Source organism: Zalophus californianus, chromosome 4, assembly GCF_009762305.2.
Source record: "Zalophus californianus isolate mZalCal1 chromosome 4, mZalCal1.pri.v2, whole genome shotgun sequence".
Classification (NCBI taxonomy): domain Eukaryota; kingdom Metazoa; phylum Chordata; class Mammalia; order Carnivora; family Otariidae; genus Zalophus; species Zalophus californianus.
The window spans coordinates 75466246-75485776 of NC_045598.1; the positions used below are offsets into that span (position 1 = coordinate 75466246).

Sequence of the window (19531 nt, forward strand, 5' to 3'; positions counted from 1 at the left end):
TGGATGGAGGTGGCATTTCAGCTGACTCAGGGAGGGTAGGATTGCAGTAGGAGCTGTTGGGCAGCCCAGGAAGAGGGCATGGCTCGAGGCCAAAGCAAAGAAACAGGGATGTTTCGTTGACATTCAGGAAATGGAAAGCTGTGTAGATTGAAAATGAATCTAGTGGGGTTTGAAAAGTGTCATCTAACTGAAATAAGGAAGACATACCGTGTGCCAGACACCGCTGAAGGTATTTAGTGGTTAGGGCTAAAAAGATAGAGGGGAGATTAAAAACTTTCTTAAATGGCAACTAACAGGGTTTCGACTTTGTTTTTTGAGGCTTAAGTCCGTGAAGCTGGCATTTTGAGCCTTGAAGTGCTGTTGCCTCCTTTAGGAAATGACAGTTACTAATTGAATTATTACTATGTGCCATGAACTGTCCGAAGGGCTTTCTATATGTTAGTTTTTTTTTATTCCTCACAGTGCTTCTGCAAGGGTTCTCACCTCATTAAGATCAGAAAACTAAGGCCCAGAGAAGTTAAGTAGTCTGCCCAACACCACACGAGAGGGCTGGGTTATAAACCCAGGAGTAGGCTCTAAATCCTATCCTATAATCTGGACCAGGAAAATAAATAGAACAGTGGTATAAAGAATTCACTGGGAAATGGAGACTGGAGACAAACCAGCTAAGAAACGGTTGTCATGATTCAAGGAAAAGGAAATAACAAGAATACATAAGGCAGGAACACTTTATGGGAGGAAAGAGGGAAATTCATATTGGAGTGGCTCCTAGTCCAGGCTGATCAGTCATCCTGAAGTGGTCCCTAGAGGGCAGGCTTTTGCTCACCCACGAGCTCCAGGGGAGTGAATTATGGCTGTCTGGTGTTCCACCTGGCTTTGTTGATACTGCCTTGGTGGATTGCAAGCTTAAGAATGGAACAGAAAATAAAATAAGTAGGGGAACTTTTGGAACTTGATATTTTTTTGACGTTTGCTTTGGCTTTCTCATTAGTCTAGGCTTGAAGTGGATAGCTTAGGACTAGATTAAGTAGATCCACTGATTCCATCATTTGTACCCAGAAGCTCCAGGGTGGGCCAGAAATGCAGAGTGGTATAATAACAGTTTTGTCCAAATAGGTATTTGAAGAAATACTGGTTTTTAAGACTTCAGCTAAATTTAGATCATAAAATGGAATAAAGGAAATCATTTATGCTGGTAAAATTAGTTTTATTGGTATGGTCTTATGAACTCTAGGTAAATAAGGTAATATTTAAAGAAAAACTTTTTTTTTCCTTATAGAATGGCATTCACATGTTCATTTTGTAAATTCCGAACGTTTGAAGAAAAAGATATTGAACTACATCTGGAAAGTTCCTCACACCAGGAAACACTAGATCATATTCAGAAACAAACCAAATTTGATAAAGTAGTTATGGAGTTTTTGCATGTAAGTAGCTGTTTTTAAAATGAGAAGCACTTTATCTGATATCTTAATGTTTTACTTTTTCAGTTTCCCATCGTTCTCCCATTTTAACTTTTTAAAAATTTAGTTTACTGTTTACTTAAAGAGTTCTTAAAAAATATTAGCTCGGACTTAGATGTGAATTCCTCTGTGATAGATTTTAGATTTGTAATTTGAGGGATGATTTTATGTTTTTCACATTAGTTTCTAGCAGAGGTGTCAGGAAAAGGATTCCTTTAACAACTGTTTATTGATGCAGAATCAGCCATCATTCACTGAGAGTCTACTCTGTACCTTGTGCTGTGCTGGGTACTTTCATTCATCGTTTCATTTGAGCCTCAGCACAACTCCTTTTTATCATGAAAGATCATACTCAGAGCAGTGTAGTGACTCAGTTAAGTGGCAGTCTGAATTCAGAGCCAGAGAGTTGGTGCCTGTTTGGTGTCCTTTATATTATCAGTGTGTGGTCACCAGTTCAACAGTTCTTCCTGAATACTTAACAAAAGGTGCTGTGCAGGGACCGAAGACACAGATACCACCCTCTGTGAACTAACAGTAATTGGAAAGAGAACACTCTCGTATATCCACAGATGGCACAGTTAAGTTGAAGGGCCAGGAGTGAGTATGTAGGCAGGGGGGTTTGAAGAAGGGGAGGATAGTTGGGGCCAGGGATGCTTAAGGAGGGGACTAGAGCTAGACTGCTAATTGTACATACAGTTAATTTGGACAAAAGCATGGAATTTTTATGGGATTAGAAATACAATGATCATTCATTCCTCCACATCCTTGCAGAATTGTGTACCTTTACAGACATTTCTTTCTGTAATTTCATTCCTTAACCGGTTCCTAGTTGTCATTTAGGACTTAAGTACTCAACTGCCTTGAGAAGACCTCTTGACTCTCCTTGATTTCTCTTGTTCTTTATGCCTAAAGTACATTTTTTTCTTTTTAAATTTTTATTTAAATTCTAGTTAGTTAACATATAGTGCAATATTGGTTTCAGGAGTAGAATTCAGTGATTCATCACTTACATACAACACCCAGTGCTCATCATGACAAGTGCCCTCCTTAATGCCCATCCCCCATCTAGCCCATCCCCCACCCACCTCCTTCCATCAACCCTCAGGTTGTTCTCTATTGTTGAGTCTCTTTTGATTTGTTTCCCTCTCTCCCCGCCCCCCTTTTTCTATGTTCATCTGTTTTGTTTCCAAATTTAATTTAATTCCACATATGAGTGAAAGAAATCCCATGGTATTTGTCTTTTCTGACTGGCTTATTTCGCTTAGCATAATACACTCTAGCTCCATCCATGTCATGGCAAATGGCACAGTTTCATTCTTTTTGATGGCTGAGTAATATTCCACTGTGTATGTGTGTGTGTGTGTGTGTGTGTGTGTGTGTGTGTGTATACACCACATCTTTATCCATTCATCAGTCAGTGGACATTTGGGCTCTTTCCATAAGTTGGCTATTATTGATATAAAATACATTTTGAAAGCAAATACTTTTTATAAGTGTTTTAGTAATTTCTTTGTATTTTATGATCGTCTTTTTCAACTGAATTGTAAGCTCCTTGAGAACAGATAATAGTTCTTCTATAACACATGTTATCTTCCATAGGCTGAGTTTGCTGCTAAGCACATTCTAAGTGCTCACTGAAAACTTTTTGGCTTTCTTCCTATTTGTTTTATAGGAATGTATGGTGAATAAATTCAAGAAAACATCTATTCGTAAGCAACAGACAAATAATCAAACAGAAGTAGTTAAAATAATTGAAAAAGATGTTATGGAAGGTAAGTATTTAAACAAATTATTTTAGATAATTTAGATTGAGTTCATAGTCAAATGTGGTAGCCGTGAGTAGGTTATTAGAAATGAACTTTGACTTCCTCTTCTCATGCTTATAAGCTTATCACTATCTACCATTATGTCTCTCACTTCAGTTACAAGAAAAACCAGCTTTTACTCTAGATGGAAGTGAATTCTTCCATCTGTCTTCTGTTTTATTCCTTCTCATCTCTTCTGCGCAAATAGTGAACTCTTCTGTTTTTTAGTCTTTCTTTCTTTTTTGATTCTGTTTCTGAAGCCTACACTTTCATCTTTAATAAAGAAAAAAAACTCTCCAAAGAAACAAAGGAAAAGAAAAGAAAAACAGACACTAGTTTCCCTAACTCCTTGAACTTGCTTTTCTCCTTGAACAACCGTGCTTCTTTAAGCATAGTCCACACTGATCTGTTTGTTCACTACCCGTCACTACTGTTCCACAGTAGAACACTTTCTGCTACCAGTGGTCTCCTGAAACTGCTCTGATGGAGATTTCTGACACTAGCTTCAGTAGGTTCTTCTGAATCATGATCTTACTTCTGCAGCAGCATTTTTTATTCCTCTTCGTGAATGTGCTTCCTCCCTTGGATTCTGTGGTATATCACTGTCCTGATGTTCTTTATTCCCTTGCTGTTGTTTACTTGTGCTTTTCTTTCTCCATGAGGGTTTTACAAGTTGGTATTTCCTATTGCTCTTCCTTAGTTCCATTATCTTCTCTTTTTGTATTCCTTCCTCATGATTCATCGATTTGCAGAGATCAAACTGACACCTATATGTTGATTACTTATACATTTATATCCCGAGCACAGATCCCTCCTCTGAACCCTAGTGTCGAACATCCAACTGCCCACTGCCTTCTCTCTTTAGCAGTCTCACAAAATCCGTGTATCAAAAAAATTTGTATACTCTTTGAGCATCCTCCACCCCATACAGAAAAATAACAAAAACCCTGTTGACCTGTCTTTTATCTACCTTGGAAGGTGGCCCCATGATCAAAGCCTTCTAGAAGTATGAAGTTAGCCCTAAGTAATTTTATTTTACTATATCTGTAACATTGTATCTTATCACTTCTGTCTTTTAAATATCTTTCAGGTCTGCTTCTTTACCTCTTTAAATATTACATTTGTTCAAATCTCTATCTGTTCTCTTGGCAGTTATTATTTTCTTAACTAGTTTCCATACTTCCGGTCTTTCTTATCTCTAATTCTACTGCATGATTTATATTACTTCAAGAATTTTAGCTCGTTCTCCATCCTCTACAGGATAAATTTCAAATTCCTATGCCTGGCATGCAAAGATTTCCATGGTATAGGCCCTGGTCTTTTTTTCTCTTTTGTCCTTTCTTTATTCTTAGTGCCCCAGCCATACTGAATTACTTGCAATTCCCATAAAGTGCCATTTTCTCTCACACCTTTCCCTTGCATATATTTATATCTTTACCTATAATAAATCTTGATCACAGTTTTCAGGATCCAGCATGTATTTTGTTTCTTGTCAATCCAATCTTGACATCTTTTTTCCTATCCCTGCCCACCCACATTTATTATGGAAATTCTTTTCTTACTAAAAAATCAACATTTGTCTTCTTTTATGTTATATTTTTAGGGGATGGACTTTTAGGCCTCAGAACATGATTGTATAACATGATTAGGAAATATAATGTCATTATACTTTCTAATTTTATCTGTTATCCATATTTTTAATCTTTATGTGTAGATTTATGAGATGTGGTAGAAAAACTTACATACTTCGATCCTTTTTTGGGAAGAAGGGGTTATAAATAACCATGGAAACAAAATTATAAAAACTCGTTTTGTCAGAAATAAGAATATGTAAATCATTACTTTTATTAATAACTGGCTTTCTTTTGTAGGTGTTACTGCAGATGATCACATGATGAAAGTAGAGACTGTTCACTGCAGTGCATGCAGTGTGTATATCCCTGCTTTACATAGCTCTGTGCAGCAGCACCTAAAATCTCCTGATCATATCAAAGGGAAGCAGGTAAGTTTTGATCTATCTTAATTAAGTCATTGAATTATTCATCAATCCTTTATTGTCCTTTAAAGGCCATTGTTTCACACCTAACCTGCTTCCATACAGCCTATTAATCTCCTGTGTAAAAAACTATAAAGATTACCTAGAAGGGCAGCGTAGCATCGTAGTTAAGCATGGTGGTTGAGATTGGGCTGTGGAGCAAGAATTCCTGGGTTTGAATTCTGGTTCAGTACATAACATGTGGTAAGCAAGGAAATTAACTTTTCTTTGTCTAAGTTTCCTTATCTGTAAAATGGAGATGGATAATCATTCTACTCTTGCATAACTGTTTAAAGATAAAGTTAGTTGAAGTATAAACAACACTTAAAATGGTGCCTGCCTAGTATAAGCCTTACGTAGTGTAAGCTTAGATAGTGTAAGCCTTCAGGAAATCATAGCTGTTGAATTGTTCTTCTCATGAACACTTTTTTAAGTTTGTACAAAATAGTTTTATGAGGAGAGACAGTGTGTGTATGTGTGTTTTAGATCAAAAAAGAAAGATTTGATTATAACATAAGTTTTTCTGATGGCTGGGAAAAATAAACTAGTATTATCAGTTATTGTCTGTTGTTACGTTTCTGAATAGAATTTACTCAGAAATTCTAGGAAAAATGTACTGTTTTCTTTTTGATTGGCATATTTCTGCATTTGTATTGGTTGATTTTATTTAGTCCAGTTTATTTAAAATAAGAAGTGTTTATATTGTGGGAAACTAGCTCATTTGAGAAGCAAATTTAAAAATTCAAATAATAGGGACTTAAGTTTTATTTATGTTTTTAAGATTTATTTAGAGAGCGAGAGAATGCATGCACATGTGCGCGCCTGCGCACAAGTGAGCAGGGGCGGGAGGGGTGGGGGGAAGAGGATCCTGAAGCAGACTCTACGCTGAGTGTGGAGCCCAACCCCGGGCTCAATCCCAGGACCCCAAGATCATGACCTCAGCTGAAATCAGGAGTCGGCCACTTAACAGACTGAGCCACCCAGGTGCCCCCAAAGACTTAAGTTTTAAATAGAACATACCCGAGTCTTAAATTCATATTTTGTATTGATCTGATCCTCACTTAACTCAGACTTTGTTAGACACTTTGAGCACGTATAATCTTTTAAAAATCTTTGTACTTTCTCTTCTCTTTTGATATTCCCTTGACACTTTTTTGGCAACTAGACATTCCATATTATTACCTTTCCTCCTTTATATAATGTAGTCTTACGCTAACTACAGTCCAGAGGAAGACTAATTACTCTAGCAGTATGGAAAATTTCTCTTTCTTTTTTGATAGCATGAAAATTAGTAGTTGGAAGAGTTGGGGCAGGGGGACGCGCATGTGGAGTAGGAAGGAGAGAAAGCAGCTATCTAGTAGATCTAGATGTATCATATTTGGTGACAGTGTTTTTTAATGAGTCTGATTGGCTTATTGAATCTTCATTGTTTTAATCCATGGATGATTTAGATTGTATCACAGTAGCTGTTGTTGCTTTATAGCTTAATTTGCCAGAACGTAAATCATTTAAATCTAAGAATTTGAGCATACAATGTTGTTTTAATTATAGAAATATTTTCATGGTATGGTTTTCAAGTACCTCAGTGTGTTCTATTTTTCATAGGCGTATAAGGAGCAAATAAAAAGAGAAAGTGTCTTGACTGCAACAAGCATTTTAAATAATCCAATAGTGAAGGCACGATACGAACGTTTTGTTAAGGTAAGATTTTACGGCAAAACCTTTTTAGGTTGTATCGTAGTATCTTTATAATTGAATGGTGACATAGTAACTATGATGTCTAAATATAGTGCAACATTAGGAGGACTTTTACTTAATATCTTGCATATAGGTAAAACATCCTTTTTCCTAATTGTTGGGATTTTTTTGGGTGAGGGAACAAGAAGCCATTCCTCTCTTATCCGTTTCTCACTCTGGATCATTTGAGAGATATGCGGGAAGGAGTCTGATAGAAGATCAAAATGTCAGCTTTATTCTTGATTTTTATTTATTTATTTTTTATTTTATTTTATTTTTTTAAAGATTTTATTATTTGAGATAGCGAGAGAGAGAGCATGAGCAGGGGGCAGATGGAGAGGGAGAAGCAGACTCCATGCTGAGCAGGGAGCCCAACACGGGCCCCCATCTCAGGACCCCAGGGTCATGACCTGAGCGGAAGGCAGATGCTTAACTGACTGAGTTACCCAGGTACCCCTATTCTTGATTTTTAAAGAAAGGACAACTTGGGGATATGTCTTACGTGTGTGGTTACTGTGGACCTTTTTTATTTCACTTCTAAGTTGGATGAACTTACCTCTCCCCAGCCCCTGTTACTGGTTCATCTAGACAGCAGTAGGCTTCCCCTGGTTTACCACGTGGCCTGGCCTACAGTAGACTAGAACGCACCCTGTCTGTTGCTAGGAAGACCCAAAAGAGGGGACCCAGAAAGGACTAAGTTGTACATGCCCAGTGTCTTCTTCCAAGCATATTAATTGGTTAAGTTGTTCTTCCTTGGATAAAAGTTGGAGCAAAAGTGGGAAGTCAGGTATGCTGCTTCAGAAAAAGCTCCCTCATGGAATCAGGAGGCCAGGAGGAGGTTTGCCCTGAATGTTAGTAAACGCAGATGTGAACAGTTAGGTAGACCTGGCACACTGCTTCTTGGGATTTTTAGCCATATGCTCTTGTGGTAATCCTTCTTTACATAAAATTCTTTACATATTATATATACTTAGTGTACAAATAAGAATTTACTATTATTCAGGAAATTAACAGAAATGCATTTTAGAGGTTAGCTTTTGAGTCTTTGTAAAATAATACCTCATTTAAAATCATTCTACATTGAAGAGAGCTGTTATGTTGAAAATTTGTAAGTCTGTTATTTACATTTGTAACTAAATCTTGATTTTGTGGATTAGAGAAGTTTATTTTGGCTGTTGTAGTGATTAACAGGTACTTTGTGAAGAAGCCTGATTGACCATTAACTTATACCTCAACCAAGTGACTTACAAGCTGAATAAATCTCAGTTCTTTCATCTTGTTCCTGAGGGTCCTATTTTCTGATTTGTCATATTTGTCACTTTTACTACATTCTTGGCACCATTTTTAAAAGGTGAATGCAGAAATTGTAACAGAGTAATGCAGTCCAACAACAACAACAAAAAAATAGTGACTGCAGCCCTAATTGAAATTCAATTTTTTGGGAGATATGGCATCAAAAAGGTAAGAGCACCATTGCTAAATGAGGAAAAATGAGATTTTTATCCTTGCTATATCACAAACTTTTGAGAAGTTAATAATGGTTTCTATTGATGTATGAAAGTAATAGTTAATGAGGGAAGAATACAAATGTGAGTTTCTATGTAGACTTTTCAAGCTACACTTGAGAGTCACTTCATGGAATGAGAGACATCACTGGTGGGAGTGTCTTTCTCATGTGCATATTGTGGAGAAAGTACCTGAACTGAGGAGAACTCTTCTAGAATTTTTTTACTATGAATGTGATCCATGGACCAGCAATATTGGCATCTCCTGGGAGTTCATTAGAAATGCAGTTTCATTTGAACAAGATCCCAGTTGATTCATAGACATGTTAAAATTCAACAAGCATTGAGACATGTTAAATTTCAAGAAGCACTGGTGTCACATTACTCAGTGATATCCCTTTGTTCAGCTTTCCTATCTGCTCTGTTCCCTGCTATTACTCCCCAGAACATCCTCTGCCCATGGTCAGCTCTGTTTATCACTTAAAACTCTTTAATCTTTAAGTGTTCTCCGTCTGACAAAATATCTTTTTTAATCTTTGTCCCATGAAAATAATCAGTTCGTCAATTTCCCCTAATTCTCCAACTGTATCACCTTGTTTTACCTTCACGCTCTGGCCTGGATACTCATGGTCAGTCCTTATAACAATGCAGTGCTGCCATTCTAAAATTCCTCACTTACTTGTTCTGCCACTTAGCAGTTCCCAGCACTATGCCATGGTTAGGTTTTTTATTTTTTTATTTTTTAAAGATTTTATTTATTTGAGAGAGAGAGAGATTGAGAGCACAAGCAAGGGGAGCGAGAGGGTGAGGGAGAAGCAGGCTCCCCACTGAGCAGGGAGCCCAATGCCGGGGCTTGATCCCAGGACCTGGAGATCATGACCTGAGCCGAAGGCAGACACTTAACAAAGTTAAGGGTGGCAAAGGTGCCACCCAGGCGCCCTTCTGGTCAGCTTTATTAACTGTCTTGCCGTAGATGTCATGGAATTGTACCAATACTGTGTTTGCTAGATTTTCACTGCAGTTCACACTAACTTTGCCTATTATCATTCAATGTAATGTGCTTCCTACAGTGACTGTTTCAAAGCTTTAACACTCTTAACATATCTAGATGTCATCCTTACTCTCTTTACTTCCCATGTTATCACTTCTCTTGCTTTAGGGAGATTGAGACTGTTAGATGTGAACTGTAAGTTTTCTCCTTCCTGCATTAGATTTATGTACCTTACTCTCACCTTTATTGTTATCTGTGAAGAAAGATACCCCCTTTTTGCCCTTGACCTGTATTCTTGTTTGCATCAGTTTTCTCTCTCCTTGCTTGTATCTTACTTGTTCCCTGTTTATTATTTTATTCTTCTGCAAACAGACATGCTTCTAAGTTCCCTAAACTAAAAATGACACACTTTTCCTACTCTGCCCCTTCCCATCTTACCTTTTCTCTTTTATCACCATCCTTAGGAAGGTAGTTTACCTTGCATTGTGCTCTTTACTTCCGCTCTTTAACTTGGTAGTTCTCAACTGGAGACATGTAATTAGAATTCCTTGTGAAGCTGAAATCAAACAAAAAGCTGCCTAGGCCCTCTTTAAGAGCTTCTGAGTTAGAGTTTTCCAAACTTCTCATTAATATCTCGTGAAATGCTTCTGAAGTGTGCAGGTTACCACATCTCTCCCCTGGAAAATTTTCATTCAGGATGTCTGAAATTGGTTCAGGAACTTGTGTTTTTAGCAAGAGCTCTAGTACTTGACTAAATTAAAGTCTCAGAGTGTGGGACTTGGGCCTGTGGGTTTTGAGAGCTTAGAGGAAATTACGACGATTCATTCTTGGGCAGTCGTTGCTGTCCGGCTTACACTTACATCATACTTTTGGAACTGCTCTAAGATAACTGGTGACTTAATTTTCAAATAAATTTTTTTAACATTTTTTATTTACTATTTTAAACATATGAAAGTTAAGGGGATAGTGTAATAAATCCCCCAAGTACCCTCATTCAACTTTAATAATTATCAACTCTAGTGACCTTTTTCAATTCTTTTCTAGTATTACCTCTTTGCATCATTTGATACTGTTAATATGTCACTTATTCTTGAAACTTTGTTTTGTCAGATAATATTTTACTATCTGCGGTTTCCTCCTGCACCGAGTATTTTTTTTTCTTTTTTTCCTAACTTCTGTCCCTGTAGTATAGGCACTTTCAGTGGGTTTTTATCATCAGCCCTTTTATCCTGCTTACTTCCCTGGCCTCACTATTCACTCTGTGCAAACAATTGACAAATCTCAATGTCTTACTTTGAACTCTCTTCTCTTTTGAGTTGTGAATTTAAAGCTGCCTCTTAGACATTTAGACATCTTAAATTCTAACTATGTAGCATACATCTGCTTCTTCCACTTTCCCCATCCTAATTTACATATTCTGTTAATGGTGCCGCTGCATCTTTTACACTCCTTTCCTGGCTTAGTAGAGTAACCACCTCACTGGTATTTCTTCTCTTATGACTTCAGTTCATCCTGTGCATTCCTACCTGATGGGTCGTGAAGTATAGCACCAGGCTTAACTTTGCTGTTTAATAACCTTCATTGCCTCTTCATTTCTTACTATATTAATATAGCCTTCTGATATGGTCTAGTTTATGAGACTTAATCCAGACACATAATCAAGTATTTATGTACCTTAAAATAATAAAGTTGTATCTGTGAATTACAGATTTTTTTTTTTAAGATTTATTTATTTGAGAGACAGCATGAGCAGGGGCAGAGACAGCGGGAGAGGGAGAAGCAGACCCCCTGCTGATCAGGGAGCCTGATGCGCAGGGCTCCATCCCAGGACCCCAAGATCATGACCTGAGCCAAAGGCAGACGCTTAACTGACTGAATCACCCAGGCACCCATAGTGAATTAAAGATTTATCTACTTTTTTAAAGTAAAAGTAAGGCATATCTAATAGGTACCTGATTTTCATTCATTTGAATTTTAAAAAAGACTTGATTTTCATTTGAGTGTTCTAAAGAGATCCTACCATAGTAGTACATTGAATCCTGGTGTAATTTAGTAGAACATAAATCTTTGCTTTATCTACTTTATTTCTACCAAGCCCATATTTGCTTTTGTCATATACATATGATTTTAGAAATTCAGTTAGGAAAATGTGGCCTTTAAGCATTCCAGTTTATGGGATGTTAAGTAGTGACTTTAGTAATCTATATACCCACAATTGGTAGGAAATAGGTACTGAACAATTAGTGAATTTGTCATGAGTTAAAAAGCTTCAAATTGTATTTATTTTTAATGTTATAGCAAATAAAAATTTCACTGATAACAAAAATGAATGTACTGATTTTAAAAGCTATTTTTCCTCATGCTTTTTAGGGTGAGAATCCTTTTGAAATTCAAGACCATTCTCAAGATCAACAAATAGAAGGAGATGAGGAAGAGGAAGAAAAGATTGATGAACCTATTGAAGAAGAGGAGGAGGAGGAGGAGGAAGAAGAGGAGGAAGTGGGGGAAGTAGAGGAAGTAGAAGAAGTGGAGGAAGCAGAGGAAGTGGGAGAAGGAGGAGGAGTAGAGGGCGTAGGAGACCCAGAGGAAGCAGGGGACATAGAGGCAGCGGGGGAAGGAGAGGCAGCGGGGGAAGGAGAGGCAGCGGGGGAAGAAGCAAAGGAAGAGCCTGTCGACTTCCCTGTTGACCAACCTGAAGAAAATTAAATATAAGGTATTAGTCAGATTTAAAAGAAGCTTTAAATTTCTCTCCTAATATGGAAAAGGGTAAGAATTTTAATAGTTTAAAATATGAGAATTAACACCCATGTTGCATGCATTCCACACATTCAGATTTGTTTTATATAATTTCTAAATGTTCGGCATTTGTTTAATAAAATGAAGGTAAGACTATTTTAGTTTAGTTTTTATAGCTACCAAACTTAGATTAGATAAATTGTTTGTATAATTTTTAAGCTTAATTTTTATTACTTTATTGGTGTTAAGGATAACAGATATGTATTGTTAGTATATCTACTCTAATCATTTGAACTTAAATGCTGCTGTTGGGAGTATATATTCAAGTGTGCGTTAATGTTTTGAATACTTACCCTGGAAGAGATAAATTGGGCAAGTATTTTGTGCTCTGACTGTGTATTTTTTTACGGCATTGGACATTGAATAGTAATTTGCGTTAAGATACGCTTAAAGGCTTTTTGTGACCATGTTTCCCTTTGTAGCAATAAAACGATTTTTACAAAAACTCTTTCCCTGGATTAGCAATTTTAAATGAAACAGAATTCATTAATTAAATGAATATTTAAAATGAGCTTTTTGCCTTAATGTAGGAATTTAGCTCACAGATATATCAAGATGATTGAGAAGAGTTGAATTAAAGAAAAAAACTTCAGTCATTTTTTAAAAGTACTACTAAAATATTTTTTAACATACTTCACATTGAGGTCAGTCTATAACTGACTTGTTTATACTTGTTTCAGTTCCTTCCTTTTCTTTATGCCTATGTCAGTTCTTGAAATCTTCTTGAAAATACATTTGGATACAAATGATTTTTTATAGTTGTGTTAGTTCTTTTGTCATGTCTGTTTTTAGCTGAAGAACCAAGAAGCAAACTATCACTTTTCTAAAAAAGAAGTATTTCTCTCTTGAATATATATATATTTTTTAACTTTTTGTAGTTTATAGGCTTACATACTGAAAAAGAGAAGATGAGATTGACAGTCTATTTTCAAATGACCATCTATGTCACTGAAAAGTAGTGCTCTTATTTCTTTGAATCTTCACTCTGGCCTCTTTTGAGAGAGGGACTCTTAGTGAAATAAACTAACTTCCCAAAATTTTGAGGCATTGAATGGATGAGTATACATACGGGAATATTAAGTAATTTTAAAGCATTAAGTACATGAGTGTATAGGCATTTGTAGCATTTCACAGGTAATTTCTCTTTTTGCATACAACAGAGCTTTTAAAAATACATTTTTGGGGGCCAATATGGGTTCATTGTTTGGGGCTAGATTTGCTTATCTTTAAGCTTTAAGTCCTTTGTATCCACTTATAGGAATTTAGAGCCAAATAAGAAGGTTAGTTGAAGACTGGAGAAATTTGGATCCTAGCTAAGAGTCTGTATTTACTTAAATAGGCTTCAGAAAGCCTTTGTGCTTAGGAGTTAAAATTTTAAGGGTAATAGGACTTGATCAGCGGTCTTGATTCTCACTTATTTATTTATTTATTTAGTTTCTCCTTTATTTGAAAATGTTTATGTAGGGGTAAGGTCAAAGGAGAACAGATCTTTTTGGATTATAATTAGTGGGTTCTTTTGGTACTAAGTAGGGTGTTTTTTTTTTTAAAAAGAATGTCCCTAGTAATTTGAGATTTGAAACTTTTGGAAAGAATCCTGTAACAATCTGTAGAACAACTTCTAAGTAAGCATTTTATTTATTTATTTGATTTTTAAAAATATTTTAAGTAATCTCTATACCCAGCATGGGGCTCGAACTCAAAATTCCAAGGTCAAGATTCTGACACTTCACTGAGTGAGCCAGCCAGGTGCTCCATAAATGTTTTAGAATAAGAGACGACATCTAAGTAGTAATTTTGGTGGGAAACATGTAAAAACCTTTATTCAGACTAGCTTATTTGCAAGGTATTATTATTAATAAAGGCATTTTGTTATTGTACTTACTTCAGATATTCAAATTTATGTATATCCTATTAGATAATTTGTAGATAGGCAGTTTAATTTGCAGGCAGATTAATTTTTGTGATCCTTTGAGTTTATATTTTCAATACTTTTGTGCTAAGAATTTATATGATATCCTTAATAACCTTTCAGCTTCTGTTATCCAAGTATTACTTGTTTATTAAACATCTAAACATGTAGTTTTAATAACCAAAGAAATTTATTTACAACTTACACAGTTGTTTAAGCTAGATGCCTAAGGACCATCCTGTATTCCCTTTTTATCACCTCCCACCTCCAGTCTATCAGAAAGTCCGTGTTTTCCACTTCCAAAATTTATCTTCCCCCTCTTCCACGTCTTGTGCTACCAATCGCAGTTCAAGTCCCCATCATCTCTTTCCTGGACTATTAAAATACTTTATAAACTAATCTTGTTTCTAGTTTTGCCCTGCTAGATTCAGTTTTTCACACAGAAGTCTAGTCTTCTAAAAATATAATAAAGATAACACTAGTCTCCTGCTGCTTTTTGTATCTTACACTTACTCATGGTAATTAGGCCTGGCCTAGCATTCCTGCTTTATATCACGCTGTTCTTCTCACTGGCCGTGGTGGCCTTCTGTTAGCTTTTTTTTTTTTTTAAAGATTTTATTTATTCATCTGAGAGAGAGAGAATGAGAGATAGAGAGCACGAGAGGGAAGAGGGTCAGAGGGAGAAGCAGACTCCCTGCTGAGCAGGGAGCCCGATGTGGGACTCGATCCCGGGACTCCAGGATCATGACCTGAGCCGAAGGCAGTCGCTTAACCAACTGAGCCACCCAGGCGCCCTTCTGTTAGCTTTTAAATGAATCTTTTCCCTATGTCCAGACCTTTGCACTTTCTGTAATCTATACCTGTCAGCTTTTTTTGGACTCTTTATCCTTTAGGTCACCTTAAATGTTAAGATGAGGCTTTTCTAAGGAAACATAAGAGCAGTAGTTCTTAAATTTTTGTAAAAGTGAGGGTTTGGGGCCCCTGTACCCCAGATTTACTAGACCATATTCTTGGGAGATGATGTATTTTAATAGATACCCAGGTGATTCTGATGGTAGTGGTCAGTGATTGCATTTCAAGAACACTTAATAGTGGCCTCTAATTTCTAGTGCACACAACTCCTGTATCAAAGCAGGAGCTTCTGCCCTTTAGTCGACAGGCACAGGTTTGGGGAATTCTCATAATGTTTTACAAAAGCATTGGAATGACCTGTTAGAAATTTCTGGGAGTCAGAAAACTGGACCTTGTTCTTGTTTTTGTTCTTTTTCTCCCATTAGGTTATGTAATTCTTACAAGTTGAAGTTCTAATAACAGAACTAACAGTTTTCCCATATAACAAGCTCTTTCATATCATTCCCCTACTTGAAATCCTTTATTGGCTTTTTATACCTATCAGTGTAACATCCAGATTCTTTTGATATGCCCTCTGTGGTTCTGTATGTTCTGTTCCTTGCCTGCTTCTCCAGCCTTGTATCTCAGTCTTGAACATATTTATATTAACTGCCGGTGCCTGTAAACATTTGAATTGATGATATGCTTCAGGAGGCAGAATGTTTCCTAGAGTTGCCAAGATTTAATTATAATCTGTGTTACAAAATCTAGCTATTATATTTTATATTACTATACTATAGCATATTATAAAATATACTTGTATTTTATAATGTAATATTTTATAATGGTATAGTATTATGTAACACATCTAAAAAACCATTGATCCTAAGAATGGGGTGAAAATTCTTAGCAATTTGTATACCCAAATCATGGACATATAGAAAAAAAAACTATAAGGGCAAATCTTGGTAATGCATGTTAAAATGTGTTTGAGAATTCTCTTTTTATTGGCAAGATTGTTCTTATTTACAAGTAGTTGGTATCAGATTATCTTATTAACCAGACTTACATTATTTGACATTTACTTTGCCTACCAAGTTGTCCTTGCTGTGAATACAAACTATGTATATGTAAAATACACATAGCATAAAACTTAACACTTTCACCATTTTTGAGCATACATTTCAGAGGCGTTAATGACAAACTTGATTACAATTTGGAATCCGTGGTAGTTCTGCTGATGGACAGAAAATGGAGTAGTCATACAGGCAGAAGTGTTTTAGTCCATGTGACAGTTACAGTTCATATTTAAATTAACAGTGTGATTTTATTTGGTAGTTCCTACCCAGATGGCTGGTTCTCTCTTTGTTATGCCGACAAAATCAGGGAACCTGCAAGCCTGGGGGTAGACCTTTGGGTGTGGGAAATTCAGTCCCTGTTGCCACCAATTTGGGCCTCCTTCGGAAGCAGTTATGCTGGTCTCTTCCCGCATTTCCCTTCCCCTTCTGATTTTCCTAGTTTGTGTTTAAAAATTTTCTTAAAGACTGTGTTTGAGGTGGGGGTGAGGCAGAGTTGCTGGTGATAAGAGATGGCCTTCTTGGTGACCGAGAGTGTAGAAGGGAACAACTGTAAGCAGCTTAGTTATTAGATGAATAGAAATTATGAATTTGGGGGGAGATCCAGATCAAAATGACATACTGGGTTCAAGTCATTATCTTCTGAAGTTCTATTAAAATTACAGAAACTATACAATGATAATTACAGTAATAAAAATAAATTCATAACTACACTAGAAAGATACCAAGGTTGCTGTGAAGCATTTCTAGAAGATACAAAACAAGGAACCAGATCTTGGTGAAACAGAGAGCCACAGTCCACATAGAGATGGAAGTTAAGGAAGCACCTCCTTATTTATTTATTTATTTATTTATTTATTTATTTATTTATTTATTTATTTATTTATTTATTTATTTATTTATGAGAGAGAGAGAGTAGAGGTGGGGAGGGGCAAAGGGAGAGGGAGAGAGGGAACTTGGGCATGGAGCCTGACGCGGGGCTGGATCTCAAAGCCCCTGAGATCATGACCTGAGCCGAGATCATGACCTGAGCCTAAATCAAGACTTGGATGCTTAACTGACTGAGCCACCCAGATGCCCACACCTCCATTTTTAGAGGCAACTGTCAGAGTGGGTGGCTTTAGTATGGTAAGCCATGTTATTGAAAGACTGAATAGTTATGCTAGTCCCTGGCTTGGGAATCTTGGTCCATGATATTCCTCCAGTTTAAAGCCATAACACAGCTTACTGTTTGCCAATTAGAGTGAAACTTCTGATGTAGTAGACTCACAGAACATATATATAGCAGCCATCAAAGTATGGTAATGCCTTAGGTGTTTTGTGGATACCACAAGGGGTTTTGATTCCTCATATTTAGAAAACAGGCAATCCGAAAAACCTGGTGACTGTCCATTTTCCATTTTTCCAACTGATTCCACCCCCCTCCTCCCTCACACAATTGAAATGCCAGGTTCTTTGTAATCAAAATCTGCCAGGGAGTTTCACTCAAATTGAGAAAATAAACACCAGGTAACAACACCAAAAAATCTAGTAGTTTTGCAAATCACCAACGGCAAGCCTCCCACTGCCTGTTTCCATATGGATTTTAAAATTTTTAAAGGTTGTAGAGAACAAAAATAAAATGTGACAGATACCTAATGTGTCTTCCAAAGCCTAAAATATTTATTAACTGGCCCTTTACTGAAAAAGTTTGCTGACCACCTAGGTTCAGTTCTTATTTAGCCATGATAGTCTGTGCGGTAGCAACAGATACTTAAGGAAAAGAGCAGCACGAAGGCTAGATAGTAAACTTAACAAGCAGAGATAATCCTGGGGATATAATGCAGGTTAAACAAAAACAAAACCCTTTAAACTTTAAAGTGTTTTAGTAAATACTAAAGTAAATTTAGTATTTTATGTAATAATAATTAGCAATAATTATACAAAGTATTTTTATATGTAATCCTTAGATATAGTATTATATATCATTATATTATAATCTCCGAAGAATTTTAGAGGTTTTTGCACTAATTTAAAAAAAAACACGAACTGTAATAAAAATATCTCGGAAATAAAAAATAGTTGCTAAAATAAAAATGTATTTTAGGCCAAGGAGTTGAATAAACATGGCTGAAAATCAAATTATTGAGCTAGAATTTTAAGCTGAGGGGCACTTCCAGAATCGTGTAAGAAAAGGTCAGAAGGTAGAAATTATGAGAAAAGTTGAGACAGAAGATCCAGGTAAATACCATCCATTTAAAATGAAACTTCTTGAGGTTAGGAGCCATATGTATAGAGAATTTAGCATTGAAAGTCCTACATCTATCACAGTGCTGGGTGCATTGTAAATGCTCAGTGAATATTTTTGAATCAGTGAATATATGTATGTATGCATAGGAGGTGCAGAAGTTGAGAGCAGAAAAAAGTGAAGAAAAGAAATAGACAGGAAAAATTTTTTTTTCTGATGAAAGACTGACCACATACTAAAAGTCTGAAGTACTGAGTAAAAATAATGAAAAAGGAGACAAGCACTTAAAATATATCCTGACAAAATTTCTGTAATCCCAGGATAATGAAAACAATCTCAAAATTTCTAAAGAAAAACAATTTACCTATAAGGGGAAAGAATCACATTGGTCTCAGATTTGTCATCTGTACGTTGGGATGCTAGAAGGTACTGTTATTTTTATAAAGTGGGAAAATTATTTTGAATTTAGAATTCTATAGAGTTAAACTGTTGTTTTTATTTTTTTTTTAAAGATTTTATTTTATTTTTGACAGAGAGATAGCAAGAGCAGGAGTACAAACGGGGAGCAGGAGAGGGAGAAGCAGGCTTCCGATGTGGGGCTCGATCCCAGGACCCTGTGATCATGACCTGAGCCGAAGGCAGACTCTTAACCGTCTGAGCCACGCAGGTGCCCCTAAACTGTCATTTTAAGAAAGAGGGCACAATAGAGACATTTTAGAAATTCAAGAACATGGATTCAGAAATTAACTGTCACAAAACTGCACAACATGTTAATCAAATTATAATGAAAAACTTGACGAGGAACTGGCATATTTGCAATCAGAGCTAAGTATTTGAACACAGCTCTTTATCAGAAATTATTGGCTGAAGAAATTGAGGACACTGGTTTTGAACCATGTAATTCAAAAACTTTAAGAATTATAGAGTATTTCTTTTCAAATACCATGAAAAATGACCAAAAGCAGGCCACAAAGAAATTACATACAGGCTCCTTCCTGTTATCACAATGCAATAAGTTAGAAATTAACAAGTGGGTAGCAATCAATTAACAAAATCTAGTCAGATATAAAAGAAAACATGGTCCTTGTAATGCTTACATTTAAAATGAAACAACAACTTATGAAAATTTAAGGAAGAATTCCTATTTTATTTAAGC

At 36.2% G+C, this 19531-nt stretch overlaps 1 protein-coding gene across 3 annotated transcripts in view; it reads left to right on the top strand.

The window, feature by feature from the left end:
• Positions 1–12775, top strand: part of ZNF326 (zinc finger protein 326) — a 35285-nt gene extending 22510 nt beyond the window's left edge. For all 3 annotated transcript variants that reach the window (XM_027613202.1, XM_027613209.1, XM_027613214.1), the window contains exons 8-12: positions 1280–1427; positions 3136–3235; positions 5140–5270; positions 6909–7004; positions 11907–12775. In XM_027613202.1, the coding sequence (XP_027469003.1) occupies positions 1280–1427; positions 3136–3235; positions 5140–5270; positions 6909–7004; positions 11907–12242 (811 nt within the window). In that variant the 3' untranslated portion in view covers positions 12243–12775. The remainder of the gene's footprint in view (positions 1–1279; positions 1428–3135; positions 3236–5139; positions 5271–6908; positions 7005–11906) is intronic.
• Positions 12776–19531: the final 6756 nt, after the last annotated feature.